Source organism: Chrysemys picta, chromosome 2, assembly GCF_011386835.1.
Source record: "Chrysemys picta bellii isolate R12L10 chromosome 2, ASM1138683v2, whole genome shotgun sequence".
Classification (NCBI taxonomy): domain Eukaryota; kingdom Metazoa; phylum Chordata; order Testudines; family Emydidae; genus Chrysemys; species Chrysemys picta.
In genome coordinates, this window is record NC_088792.1 from 251,872,899 (window position 1) to 251,888,593 (window position 15,695).

General features: G+C 37.5%; 1 protein-coding gene across 25 annotated transcripts in view; it reads left to right on the plus strand.

Annotated features, from left to right (window-relative positions):
* VPS13B (vacuolar protein sorting 13 homolog B) overlaps positions 1 to 15,695 on the plus strand; it is a 943,390-nt gene that overhangs the window by 304,150 nt on the left and 623,545 nt on the right. For 22 of the 25 annotated variants that reach the window (XR_010598024.1, XR_010598025.1, XR_006173164.2 and 19 more), the window contains 2 exons: positions 11,236 to 11,370; positions 12,259 to 12,432. The exons of 1 other annotated variant lie outside the window; for it this stretch is intronic. Coding sequence is in view for 20 of the 24 variants with exons in the window: in XM_065582180.1 (XP_065438252.1) it covers positions 11,236 to 11,370; positions 12,259 to 12,432 (309 nt within the window). In the remaining 4 variants the exon portion in view is untranslated. Of the gene's footprint in view, positions 1 to 3; positions 4,314 to 9,616; positions 9,775 to 11,235; positions 11,371 to 12,258; positions 12,433 to 15,695 lie in introns of those variants that run through there. 2 more of the 25 variants (XM_065582188.1, XM_065582189.1) reach the window with 2 other exon arrangements.

Consider the following 15,695-nt stretch of genomic DNA (forward strand, 5'->3'; position numbering starts at 1 on the left):
TAGCATCCTTACTGAAATGTGGACATCAGAACTGGACACAGTAGTCTAGCAGTGGTTGTACCAGTGCTATATTATGAGGTAAAATAACTTCCCTGCTCCTGGAGATTCCCCTGTTTATGAATCCAAAGATTGCATTAGCTCTTTTGGCCATAGCATTGCACTAGAAGCTCATGTGCAGCTAATTATCCACCATGACCCCTGTCACGCTGTCTGGAATGGCTCACAACCATGAATGCCAACCTCAGGGCAGAATACCAAGAAGCAGGGCAGAGACCCCAAACTGGCTGTATGTTCTATATTAAAGTTCACCAACCCAGTAACAAGTGTGAACTTCTAAAGCACTATAACAGTCTTACCATGGAATCACAGACCGTCCCCTTGAGGATTCCAGTCTATCTTGCCACCCAGGAAAACTGAACTTAGTGATAGATGGTTGCTATACACTACAGATCACAAAATATTCAGGTTGCTCCCAGTCCCAAGAGATCAGCCACTTACCCCAGGTCAATTTATACATTAGATCTCATACCAAAGACAATACTAGTAGCCAATCCTATAGTAAGCTATCTAAAGATTTACTAACTAAGAAAAGAAATGAGAGTTATTACAAGGTTAAAGCAGCAAATCTTTATACACAAATGAGTTACATTCTATGGTTCCAAAAAGTGACAGAGTTGTAGTGATATGTCTGCTCTGAATGTCTTTTAGTGCTATCCCAGGTTGACCCTGGGGATCTCTGTTTCTGTTTCACATTTCCAGCCCTGTGAAAGTTCAAACTGCAAAAGAAATGACAATTAAGAGATGACTTTTTTTTTTCTTGTAAGCTAATTTTATTTCCTTCTTCCAGAATTCAGGCTGATGTGATGCATCCTTTTGCAGGTAGCCTCTACATGAGTGTAAGGGGTAATTAGCAAAATCTTTCTATTGTGATGTCCCACAATGGTCCCTTTAGTTTTGGTAGCCCATCTGGGTTCACAGTTTCAGAGCAAACATGTTTTTACAGTTACAAAGCAAAATGTAAATATTTCCTATAGCATGTTATAAAGATATTATAAGTGAGATTAATGCATGCAGCAATTTACAAACATTTCATAAAGTCTAAACACATTGTTATAAGTCCAATACTCATCTTAACAATACTAACACACAAGTGAAACAGACTGGTTTCCAGCAGTGAATTTGTCAGTGTTCAGCTGAGGCCTAAAGCCTTGGCAAGAGTAGGCATCTGTTCTGCCAGAGTCACAACCCACAAGTCTTTTTCAGAGCCATTGCTTCCCAGGAAAGAGCTCTCCCATCTTGTACGTATGGCCTCCATTCTTTGCTCCTCAATGTATACCTTTACATTTGTCCTCATTAAAACACGTGCTGTTTGCTGTGCTCAGTTTACCAAGAGGTTCAGAACACTCTGTTAGTAACCTGTCTTCATTATTTATTGCCCCCTCCCCAAATGTTTTGTCATCTTCAAATTTTATCAGTGATGATTTTATGCTTTCTCCAGGTGATTAATAAAATTGTTAAACCGAGTAGGGTCAAGAACCAATTCCTGTGGGACTCCAGTAAAAACACACACACTTGATTATGATTTCCCATTTACAATTACATTTTGAGACTGAGATATTAGCCAGTTTTTAATCCATTCAGTTTGTACTATGTAAAAAGATCTGATTTGAGGCTGCAGGAAGAGTTTGTATTTTGTTTTCCTTACAGGCATAGTGTATATGATGTCTTTTATTCCTCCCCCCTTTTTATTTAAATGAGCTACAACAAAATAATTTATGTGACTAAGTTCTATATCCAAATGTCCCCACATAAGTTTAAACAGGAAATTAGCTTGATGCACAAGTTTACATGCACTCCATTAAGTAGAGGGGTTTCAGCCCTTGCCCCCAGCATTTGTTCATGTATGCAACATAGTCTTGAATAAACCTAAACATACTTTGGGTAGGAAACATCAAACTTTTGTAGTGCTGGCAATATTATTTTTGCAATGGTTTCGAAATTTGTGTTTTTTATTCAGACGTACACTGAAACATTTCTCAAATCTTACAGAGCATTGTTTGGTTGATACTAGCCTTTAAAATGTCATATACAGTGTAGTTGTAGCTGTGTTGGCCCCAGGATATAAGAGACAAAGTGGGTGAGGTAATATCTTTTATTTTACCAACTTCTGTTTAGAGAGACAAGGTGGGTGAATGTCATGTGTAAGACACAGGAAGTATTTGGCATATGATGACGTCACGCCCAGCCCTCCTGCCTTTTTGAGTAATGAAAAATTGTGTGTGTGTGTGTGTGTGTGAGAGAGAGAGTGTTAGATATATACAGCCTGAAATATCTGCATACAGCTGCTAGTTATGAACAAGTGAGGTCACCTAGGAATGATGTGTATGGCTTTTCCTTTGAGGGACATTGGCAGAGACTCAAAGAATTCTCAGGGGAGGGCAGGAGGAACTGCCAAAGGAGATGGTGAAAGAGTCTTAGAGAAACAAGACACAGCCATAGAAACCAATGCCAAGACACAGCCATAGAAACAAGAACAAGATGCTGAGGAGGAGGGACTGATTTTCTTTGGCAAAAAGACCAAGGAAAATGAGGATGAAGGAGGAGCCAACTGAGTATCTTGAAGAGCGATGCAAACAATTTTGGTTCTGTTATTACCAAGCTGAGCTAAACTGGTGACTTAGAGTTTTGCATCTCGTCATCAATCACCTGAACTTGCCCAGTGAGTTGAAGGAAGTTATTTTTGGCTACTTTGAATGTTTTCTTTCAGGTTTGCGCTTATTGGTGTTGTAGTTCACTGAATTAACCTTAACTTCTTCTTTAAAGATGGACACCATATATACCACCCTTTAGCTGTTCAGTATATCAGGTGTTTTAGTGATACATATTTAGTTTAGTAGCTGAACTACCCTTTTCTTAGATATGTGCATTTTAACTTGCCTTTCAAGCCGTTTCATCTAACATCCTTATTTTTAAAACACCCTTCTCGAAATTTATGTCTTATAACTCTAAGTATGATCTCTCTGGCTAGAATATCACAGTTGTTTTGTAGAAAATGTTACTTAGTGGTTCAACCACACTTACTTCCTGAACCAACACCTGTGTGTAATTGAACACTAAATCACCAGTAGCCTCCTATTCTTGTATGCTCCAGAATAAGCCAGTATACAAAACAATTATTTTAATATTAAGGAATTTTCTCCAAATGTGCTTTTCCACCAGTTTGGTTTTGGGAAATTGAATTTGGCTATTATTAATACACAGTAGTAGATATGGTTACCTCTTTGAATTCTCAACATTGAGTTTACTATCACTAGTCCAGTTAAAACTCTGGTAGTGTGTATATATTTGTGAGTTAGTGACTATGAATTAGTATTCTGATGTACAGATGTTACCTCTTCAGAAATATTATTTGGACCATATTTTTATAATCCTTTTCTATATACTACTTCCCAACCTCTATTACCTAATGTTTTAAATATATTTTTCTTGAGGGGAAACAAGGCATATCACAAAGATTTCTACTACAGCTATAAGGGCTTTGATTTTACAAACACAGTATATTATCATTGAAGAAGTGGTTTAACAGATTGGGAAATAACTTAAAAAAAGAAATCCTTGGAAGGAAGGAATGAAATAAATAAGGCTTTTCACATGAGAAAAAGAAGCAGGATTTGACCAATAGAATTTATTTTGGATAGGTCAGTGAAGACAGCTGCCCAGTGCACAGCATGTTTTGAAAAAATGATTTAGAAGCATTTAAAAAAGGTTAGAAAGTGGTGGTAGAAAATATAACATACCAGAGTCATTCCTGGTGTAACTGAGTTTACTTGAGTGATGTTACAGGATTGAATTTAGCCTCCTGACTATTGAACAAATCAATGTGAGTTGGAGTATGGCGTCTATCTTTTTCTTTGCCTTATCTTCAGAAATATATAACTGAGATTAAAAACATTCAGAAGAGGACATAAAAGATAATTTGAAGAAATACATGTAATGACATTTGCATGTGCTAGGATTATTTTTCTGAAGGATTCAGAATTCGGAATGCCAAAAAACTGATCAGACCTACTTTTGATGGTTTCATATAAAACAAAAACAATGGAACTCTTGCTAACTTCGTTGAAAAGCATTAGGCATTTGTAATGAAATGAAAATACCTACAGTTAAATTCGATAGAATTATTTACAGTGCTAAATTATTTGTTTATGCATGGGTGTGTGTACATAATTGTGTACAAGCATGTACAAATAAAGTACACTCAAAGAACATTAAGGTTGCAAAGGCAAGCACTAAAATTAGGAAATGCCAGATGTCCTGTGGAAAAAAATGTGAGATTATGTAATTAAAGACTGTTTATGCATAAGAGGGCTAGATTAAGGTTGCCCAGGGAACCTTAATCCTGGTATTCCTAACTTTTGAGTGCTTGACTTTGCAACCTTACAGTTCTTTTAATGTAAGGTTTTTTAATGTAAAAAAAAAATCCCGAAAAAATAGAAATTACATTGCGTTTAACCATACTGGCTCACATTGGTCATCAAGAAGCTTGGAACCTTTAGACCTACAAGGCAGATCTTTACCACTTGAGCTGACCGAGTAACTGATAGCAGTAGTAGGCTGTCTCTTTGTGAACCAGACACTTGGGAGTTAGGATACACACTGTTCAAGTGGGTTTCATAGGTATTTGCTAGATGGCAGAGACATTTTGGGATTTAAGAATTCCGGGTTTTAGTCCATATTCTAGAGGAGAGTGTGCTGTAAAGGTTATAGAGTGGAAAGAAGCAAAGACAGGAGACACTCTGCCTCACCTAAGGATGTTGGCTAGAACCAGGACCCTCAAATGGGGTGAGATCAGACCATGGGGATTGCTTTCAGGACTGTTTGTTGTTTTCCATGGATTTGTAACTCTTGTGCTTTTAAGAGTTACAATTTCTTGTGGTTAAGAAATTCTTCTGTTAAGCCTGTGTTCATTGCTTTATTGCCAAGTTCTCCTTGAAGAACGTGTCTAGGTGTGGAGAATATGGGAGCTGTACAGTATTTTTTATAAATATCATATGTCCTTATTTCCTTCTGGTTATCAGTTTGATATTAACCTTCCTGACTGCAAAGAGTTAAATCACAGGAGACAGTTAAAGTGAAACCATCAGGAAAGACTAGACAATGACAAAGATAAGGCTCACTGGGGAAAAAATATGGGAAGTTTCTGATTTCAAGATAACTCCTGACTAGCTCTTGCTAGTCTGGTAACGTGTATTCTTCCCAGACTAAAATTTAGGATCAAAGGGGATCCTAAACCTGAAAGATGCTAGCCTCAGGAACAAGGATGAGGGAGTGGGTTATCATCAATCTGAGGCTGACACTCAAACTAACTAAGGCTAGTTTACACTTACAGTGATGTGTAGAGTACAGACACTACACATGCAACTAGCATGCGTATAAATAGTAATGTAGACAGTAAGACACAGCATAGGTGAGTAGAGTACACAAGAGTGCTACATGCCTGAACCCCTAGGGCGAGACAGCTCTCTACATGCCCAAGCAGTGCCTCCCATGTCAACATTGCTACTGTTAGCAGTGTAGCTTCCCACTGCCACCCCCAACCAGAGCTTTTCTTCACCATAGTAAAAGGCTCTGGCAGTGGGGAGCTACTAGAGCTTTTATCTGAGTTGTGTAGCTGCACATCACTGTGACAAGTGTGGAAACAGATTGCCTACATGTGTAGTGCCTATACTCTTCCATAAGTATAGACTTGGCCTGATAGTCACAGACAAAGAGACACAGGGACTGTAGCAAACAGGCTGGGTCTCTCAACCTAAAGGTTAAGTTTAGGTAAGGAAATAGGCATATAGGACTTTTTGTTGTGTTAACCCATTTTCCTAAATGCTATGTTCCCTTTGGCAATTAAATGCTACTTTTATTTAATTATGGTGTTTTTGAGTCACTGCTGCCACCAGTGCCTGGAGAAAGAAGGATTACAGGTGCCAGACCCAGTCAGATTAACGTGGTTGGTAAACGGGGGTCTGCAGCCCACAGATCCAATCTAAGAGTGGTTAGACCATGTAGTTCAGTTCACAGTGTGTTGTAGAAAGCCAGACCTGGCACTCGAGGGACTAATAGGGGTGTAAGGTATGGCTCACCCAGTAACAATGGCACTAAGAAACCAGAGCTCCCACAGCGAGGTGGACTCCTAGGGGTTGGGGGTGGGGGAATGTGTCCAAGCATCTGGGAACTTGGGAAGTGTTTGGCATTGCTTCTGGGGTCTTGGTGGCTAGATGGTGGGGTCCCACTGCCCAAGAAGGGTGTCAGACACAGGATCTGCCTCTGGGCAAGACCCAGAGCTAGGGAGACCCAGAGCTGGGAACAGTGATCAGTCATTATCCAGACCCAAAGTGATTTAGAAGCACATGAGTTCAGCGGTTAGATTCAGTCACAACAGACTGGGGTCCGTCCAGAGAGCAGCATGGGTCCAGATTGTGACAGAGGTAGTTTCATCATTGTCGGCCATAGGGTTTCTTGAACTTTTCTCTGAAGAGTTTAGTACTGGACCAGATGGACCACTAGTTTCATCTAATATTGCAGAGGAAGGATGGTACAGTGGCTCGGGTGTTTGTTTGGGACTTGGACGACCTAGGTTAATTTATTGGCTCTGCCCCAGGCTTCCTATATGATATTGGATGAGTGAGTCAGTCTCTCTGCCCCAATTCACCATCTTTAAAATGGAAATATGAGTACTTCCCTACCTCACAAAGGCCTTGTGAGATACATGTTACAAGATTGTGAGGCACTTAGGTACTACAGTGGGAGCCACATAAGTACCTAAGATAGATAGATAGCTGTCACGGCTTATTCCCCACTCTGGCACTTTGAGTGCAGAAGGTGGGGGCCCGCAAGGATTCTAAAAATTAATACTGGCCACTCCAGGCTGGTATTAAACTCCCAAGGTTACAGCGTCTCTCTGACCTTGGATGGGTAGATGCTGCCACCACCCAGGTGCAAAAAAACACACACACCCCTTTTGAGAACCCAGGAAGGAGCACTTGGGAATTCCTTCCTGTGGGGTACCCTCAAGTCCTTTCACATACATCTCCCTCCCCCCCCCCCCCCCCGGAAGAGCTGTTGCCACCAGCTAATTAAACAACATATGCATAAACCTCTTAGGACACAAAAAACCCAATCCTGTTCTTTAAAAAGGTACATTTTATTAAAAACAAAAAGAAAGAAAATACATCTGGAACTTAGGCTATTGCTAGATTTAAAAAGAGCAAATATAATAATTAAACATCAAGAATGGTTTTCCTGAGGTCCAGCTTAAAGGTTACAAGCAAAACAAAAGCATCTGGGGTTAGCACAGAGGAGTCCACAAGCCATACAGAAATAAAAGAAATAAACCTAATCATGTCTTCCTAGACATTCCATGATCTACGTACATATCTGGGGTTTCAGATAAGTAGGTTCAAGGTATGATTTGATGATTTTTCATACCTGGTTTAAAGCTTCTTACAGCATTGCTGCTCTGTGTCTCCTCTCTCTGGAGAACAACAGACAGACAGACACAAAGGGAAAGTTTCTTCCCAATTTTAAAAAGTTCTAGCCCTCCTATTGGCTCTTTTGGTAAGGTGCCAACTCCCTTCCTATGGGCTTTTTTAACCCTTTACATGTAAAGCATGTAGAGAACAGCTACTAACAGAGATTTTGTAGCTAACTGGCTGGCTGGATGTCCATAAAAGGGATCTACCCTCCCCCCTTCATTTATCACAATAGCAATTTCTGTATTCGTATCATGTATTGGTGTCTACTGGACTAGAAGTTCTAATTATTTGACTCCCTACAGTTTGTTCTGTGATATTATAATTATTGCTATATACATAACTTCACTTGTACATAAGCTGTCCTTAGCAAATGTAATTGCTTTACATAAGGGACTTTGGTACTCTCCGCTTTTCCCCATAGCTCCTAATTTAAATAATACTCCCAAAGCTTTCCCCAATACTATAACCCTTACAGTAGTTGTCATTGTGTGAAAGCCCTAATAGGTTCATTTGGTATTCAGTGTTACCATTCATGTGATTGTGTTAATTGACTGTAGAAGGATTACTCATGTAATTTAATTTTTAGTCTATTCCCTGGTACAGTTATATTGCAAAGGACTCTGAGCAGCATGATTATACATGCCCAACTGAATATGCTCTAGTATCTAGACAATGAAATGTACTAAGCACAGAGTTTCGGACTTATTTTGAATTTTCTGCCTATTGTCATTTTGTAAATTAAGTGTATGTTTTTTTCTTGTTTACTTAAAATAATCAAAAGAATAATCTTTAGTGCAAGTGTCTTTGAGAGCCAATCCAAGAAAATATAATCTGTTAAGTATTTAGGGGACATAAAATATATATTTATCCAGTTGCCCTAATGTCTCCATCTATCAAGAAAATATATATCAAAGTGCTTTTTAAAAAAAAAAAGTATTTTTGCCTGATGGATCATAATAGTTTCTTTGTATAAATATGGATTCTGGCAGAAATACTGTGTTAGCTATGCACAGAAATGATCCCCATAATTAGGCTAATCCTTGCATAATGAACAAAATGCTTGCCAAATCTAATTTTTGAATTCAATATCAGTTCTGTGTAGGGAAAAAATAATTTATAAAATGGTAACTTCAATTTCTCTCCCGCCACATGCTCTTTACAAGTGTCAAACTAGTTTTTTTATAATTTGTAAGTAAATGTAGTTTTTCTGATGGTGAAAGTCTATGGAATAATAGGAGTACTTGTGGCACCTTAGAGACTAACAAATTTATTTGAGCATATGCTTTCGTGGGCTACAGCCCACTTCATCGGATGCATAGAATGGAACACACAGAAGATATTTATACATACAGAGAACATGAAAAGGTGGGAGTAGCCATACCAACTGTAAGAGGCCAATCAATTGAGATGAGCTATCATCAGCAGGAGAGAGAAAAAAACCTTTGAAGTGATAATTGAGATGACCCATAGAAAGTGTGAGGATATTTTAACATGGGGAAATAGATTCAATTAGTGTAATGACCCAACCACTCCCCCAAATCTTTGTATTGCCTGTAAACTTTACCTGTGATGATTTTGTTTTCTTCCAGGTCACTGATAAAAATTTTAAGCAGAGTACTCCAGAAACAGACGGCTACGGAATCCCTCTAGAAACATACCCACTTGATGACAATGCCCCATTTATCATTATATTTTGAGACCACTTAACCAGTTTTTAATCCATTTAATATGTGCCACGTTAATTTTAAAAACTAGGGCTGTCAAGCAATTAAAAAAATTAATCACGATTAATTGCACTGTTAATAGAATACCATTTATTTAAATATTTTTGGATGTTTTCTACATTTTCAAATATATTGATTAGTATTACAACATAGAATATGAAGTGTACAATGCTCACATTCTATTTATTTTAATACAAATATTTGCACTGTAAAAAACAAAAGAAATAGTATATTTCAATTCACGTAATACAAGTATTGTAGTGCAAGCTCTTTATCATGAAAGTTGAACTTACAAATGTTGAATTATGGACAAAAAATAACTGCATTCAAAAATAAAACAGTGTAAAACTTTATTTTTTTGCCTAGAGACTGTCCGGTTTGGCCAATATATATGTCAGAGGGGCATTGCTGGCACATGATGACATATATCACGTTGGTAGATGTGCAGGTGAACGAGCCCCCGATGGCGTGGCTGATGTGGTTAGGTCCTATGATGACTTGAATAGATATGTGGACGGAGTTGGCATCAGGCTTTGTTGCAAGGATAGGTTAGTGTTTATGTTGTATGGTGTGCGGTTGCTGGTGAGTATTTGCTTCAGGTTGGGGGGCTGTCTGTAAGCGAGGACTGGTCTGTCTCCCAAACCGGACAGTCTCTACGCAAAAGAATAAATGGACACAAATCTGACATCAAGAATCATAACATTCAAAAACCAGTGGGAGAACACTTCAACCTCGCTAACCACTCAGTGACAGACTTGAAGGTGGTAATGTTGCAACAAAAAAACTTCAAAAACAGACTCCAAAGAGAGACTGCTGAACTTGAATTAATATGCAAAATAGATACAATTAACTTAAGTTTGAACAGAGACTGGAAATGGTTGGGTCATTACACTAATTGAATCCATTTCCCCATGTTAAAATATCCTCACGCTTTCTATGGGTCATCTCGATTATCACTTCAAAGGTTTTTTTCTCTCTCCTGCTGATGATAGCTCATCTCATTTGATTGGCCTCTTACAGTTGGTATGGCTACTCCCACCTTTTCATGTTCTCTGTATGTATAAATATCTTCTGTGTGTTCCATTCTATGCATCCGATGAAGTGGGCTGTAGCCCACGAAAGCATATGCTCAAATAAATTTGTTAGTCTCTAAGGTGCCACAAGTACTCCTGTTCTTTTTGTGGATACAGACTAATATAGCTGCTACTCTGAAACCTGTTATTATGGAATAATAGTTGACTTGAGCCATACATGGTGTGGGTGGGTGATGTTGTGTAAGCTTCCCCATAGAACTCTGCCAATGTACCTAAGTCCTGACCTGCAACATCCCCTGCTGTTACAGTTCTAGGCGTTTCTTCAGAAGAGATTGCCAATAGCACTGACTTGTTCCAAACTGTGTCTTAGCTTTCTGTGTGCACAAATGGGGACTCAGAAGAGACCACCAATCTTATTTAACGTGTGACCTAAGGCAAGATTTGAACTCTAGTTTCCGTAGTGAAATGGCAAGTGCACTAACCTGCTGTGCTACTCAGCTGCATGTATTTAATGTTTTGATTTTGCTACTGAATGAAACCCTGTTTTCTAAGTGTCATCTGAAAACATTTTTAGTTATTTAAGATCCTCAAATTAAAGGATTATTATAATAATGCTGATAGAGAGCAGTTTAAGTGTCATGGCTGAATTATAAAATGAAACAAAATTATCTGGATTTGTGTATATACATATTTATTCTAAAAGTTGTAAGTTGCCATATGTGTATGAAAATAAGAACAAATAAATATTTTGTGCATTATTATATGTATATGTATAAAAGTATATAACAATATTCTCTCACTTCACAAAGTTAGCTATGAATAGCAGCAAAAATGCTATAAGAACATCTAACATGGATAATTAAAGTATAATTAAGTTTAAATACCTTGGTGAAGGAATATAAAAATATTTAAATTCAACAGGCTAGTACATTTGCAGTTTTCTTTTATTAGGTGTGAAATCTAAGAATCCCCTGCCAACTCTTGAGGGCTCAGTCCAGAATGTTGAATTGAAGTACTGCAGCACATCATTGGTCAAATGTGCCTCTGGGACTGTGGGATCAATAAAAATTTGTGCCAAAGCCCCAGGTATGTGCAGCTGGACCATGTAAAACTTTATTGCCTGTATAGGAGAATTGGCCTTGTTTTTTACAAGGAGGGTTACTGAAACAAGAATTTACTCATTGTTCCTATGAATCAGAGAGGGTTTTTTTTGTATTCTATTTTTTTTAATTGTGCCAGGATGATACATCATGGCTATAGTAAATTCAATTTTTATGACAAATAAATAAAATTAAAACTTGTTGGATTTTGAACTCAAAAACCAGAGTCTAACAACATTGAAGAAAATAGATATGAAAACTGAACTTTCAAATGATACAGTATATTTGTGTTTTGCCCCACTTTCTATATAATTATGAATGTATATTATGATTTTTTTAAATCTGTCTCATCATTTCCAAATAAGACACAAGTAAAATTTTCAGTTATGGAGATTTTAAGAGGTTTTATGGTATAATGAATCTTTACTGTTTCTAGTGAAGAGAGGTGTATACAGTAAATATTTTCAGCCAATACAAATATCTTATGTAGTCAGTGTTTAGAGCTTTTTCAACATAGTAATTATAATTAAATGTGATTTAGGAATTCCAAGGTGATTGTTGAGATAAGTGACTATTTTATTAGTCAGAAGATAGTAATTTACTAATTATTTAATGAGACTTGATTGATTTATCTGGGAACATTATTTTAAATTAAATTTTAATTTAAATTCTTCTGCATACAAAGACATTTGAAAAATAACTTTATAAGGAAGTTGATTACTTCTAACAAGTTTATAAATGCTGTTCATTCTTTGTATTTTGTCACTTTGTTCTATACTTGTGTATTTAATAGCTGCCCTGCTCAGGCCAGTGAAAGTAAGTGTTGAATTACCTTGTTGTTAGAAAAGGTGTAAAGAGTTTAATCTTTATTTAGGTGATGTTGGAAAAGAGAAGCTGATTCCTTTAATTCAAGGCCCTTCTGACACCAGAGACCTACACAGCAGCAAATGGCTCAATGAAAGTAGAAAGCCAGAATCTCTCTTGGCTCCAGATATGGTAGCCTTTACAATCCAGAGTCCACAGTATATGGACTATTGCCATAATTCTGGTAAGTGCAAAACTCTTGTTAAGCTGGTATCACATTACTTTTTCATATCCAATGTAGTTTTCGAAAGGGGGATTTGATATAAAATGTGCCAAATGCCCAGAGTATCTGTTTCACATACTGCACACACTATAACTTCACTCTAGTTCACTCTGAAACTTAAAAACAAAACACACCATTGTAATATATATTCTCTTAGATAGTGCATGCCTAATTGACTTTGTTTGCTTTTTGAAAAAATTATATACTGTCTTCTGCCTACTTTTTTTTAGTTTGACAAAATCCATGTTGTAGATGTTAATTTTATTCTAGTTTCTTATCTAACTAGGGTTTCATATACAGAAGCAACAAGTTAGTTCCTGAGTTGACATTGGATTCAAAATGGCTCATGTAAATCTGTAGCATAAATAATTGCCATTAAAAATTTGTTAATCCACATAGAAAAAAGTGACAGCTCTGGAAACAGTTTGGAAACCATACATTTAGCCTCATCTATCTTGCTACAGTGCTAGAGATTTAAATGGTAAGCAAGTCTAGAGACTCTGAATAGCTTGTATAGGAGTTGAAGGAAGTTGCTGGTTTGAGAGGTTTGGTAATGCTTGTGTAGGTATGAGCACTCATGTGGCATTCTCATGAATTCTGTGACATTTAAACAAAACATTGACCACTAGTGGTCTGTTTAAATGGACATTGTCAATGAAATCCAGTTAGTTAAAAACAATTATGTAAAAGCCATTTCAGGTACTGTATTTGGTCTTACATCCCCCTGCTAATATGTGTTGATGTAGTAATCGCATTTTCCTATTTTTAAAATGTTGTTCTCACCCTTGACACTGTTTTAAAGATCAATACAAAGAATATGGGAAGTTGACAAATATACTGATTTTACCAGGGAAACAATAAAATTAACTGCACACAAAGCACTGCAAAACAAAAATAAACTTCTGAGAGAACAAAATACACATGGAGGCTACACTAGGATCCCTTTGAATACCTTGTCCTATGTGTGCTGTATGTAGTCTGTATTTTTTTTTGACTTCCCCTTTTCCTTCCTTTGAAAACCTTCTGAACATCTACCTATTCCTCAGCAGTTTTCTCACTTCAATCACTGCACACCACTAACTGTTCATGGCAATTGTTCGTGACATCTGTATTGTTTTGTACCTTTTATGTCTTTTCTTCGTAAGTTTCTCAGTCCGAGGTTCCCATGTTTGACTAGCACATATGACTCATTTTAAAGGACTGTATATACCTACCATCACTATATAAATTAAAATTATTATTATTTAGAGTGTTTAAATATATTTTAGATCACCATGAAAGTAGTTCCATTTAATATTTGAACTTTTAAAAAGAAATTCAATTGATTTTTGGAAGAGGATGTTTGAGAGAATTGAAAACAAAAAACAAATATACAGCCAGATTTATGTACGTGGACACTGAGAGGCCAGTTGAAGTGAGGCAGCAGCAAAATAAGTTCTAATAAGGACTTACAGTAAGTATTGTGTAGGTGAATTGACAAGAATAATTAACAGATGTGTGAGTTTAAAATGCCATAAATCAAGTAGCCAGTTTTTCTTAGCAAATTGGAGAGTTTCAGAAAAGAGCCACAAAAATGATTGAAGGATTAGAAAAATATGCTTCACAGCAATAGACTCAAGGAGTTCAATCTGTTTAATTTAACAAAGAGAAGATTAAGGGGTGACTTGATCACAGTTTATAAGTACTTACATGAGGAACAAATATTTGATAACATGCTCTACAGCCAAAATCTTCTGAAATAAATGTAGTCAAACTTTACTAATTCTGGGTCACTGAGAACGAAAATGATGCTTAAAATTGTTGATTGGCTCTAGTTTTCAAGATATGCTATTGGGTCACTATATACGACCTTTGACTTGGGAATGGCAGAGGATAAGTGCGTTATAAAGGGAAGGGATCTCAAGTTAAACCAGAAATGACTAAAATACATCTTTGACTGGATCTATGAATAAATCTATGACTAGGTTTGGACAGTACTTGCTTTTTAGGCAAAACAATGAATGATGCAATCTGAAGCTGGTATTGCATCATACATGATATGAATTGCATCATGTTATTCCTAGAAGTCATGGATGATGCAATCATAACGAAGCTTACATCACTCTGCTGAACAAATTGCCCTATATCAGCTCTAGAAATCATACAGTGTCGTGCTCTCTTATTTGTCAGTGTTTGATTTTGCAAAGGGACACATTTCTGTTTAGCCAAAGTGAGCAGAGATGCCTCGTACTTGTGTGAAGAGTACAGATAACTTCTGCTATGTTTGTGGTCAAGTGACTTTTGCATCACTAAAGTACAATATAACCGCTATGGTTAAGAAAGCCTATCACCTTTATTTTGGCTGCAAAATTGGAGATCTGGACAAGATGTGGGCCCCACACATATGCTGCAACACTTGTGCAACAAATCTTCGCCAGTGGTTGAACAGGAAAAGGAAATCTATGCCTTTTGAAGTTCCAATGATTTGGAGAGAGCCAACAGATCATACCAGCAATTGTTACTTCTGCATGGTGCTTCCAGTTGGGAAAGGTGTGTCAAAGAAGAAAAAGTGGACTGTGCATTATCCAAACATTCCATCAGCTATACGCCCAGTACCCCACGGAGGAGGACTGCCGGTTCCTGATGCACCAGAATCATTCTCACTTGAGTCAGACGAGGAAGAGGATGAAACTTCTGGTCCTCGACCGTCAATGTCACAGGACCCACATTTTCTCCCATCCTCCTCCTCTGAACCACACCTCATAACACAAGGTGAACTGAATGACCTTGTCAGGGATTTGGAACTACCCAAGAGTAAGGCAGAGCTGTTGGGCTCCAGACTACAGCAGTGGAATCTCCTGGCAGGTGATGTTAGGGTTTCCATGTTCCGTGACCGTCAAAAGGATCTTGTCCCATTCTTCTTCATGGAAGGTGATCTTGTAGCCTGCAACAACATCGATGGTGTGATGGCAGCCCTCAACATCATTCACGATCCAGATGAGTGGAGACTGTTCATTGATTCATCGAAGACGAGTCTTAAAGCTGTTTTACTGCATAATGGCAATGTTTTGCCATCAATTCCAGTTAGTTATGCAGTACATATGAAGGAAACCTATGACAACATGAAACAACTTTTGAGGTGCATAAACTATGACCAACATCAGTGGCAGCTTTGTGGCGATTTGAAGGTTGTTGCTCTCTTGCTTGGTCTGCAGACTGGATACACAAAGTACTGCTGTTTTCTC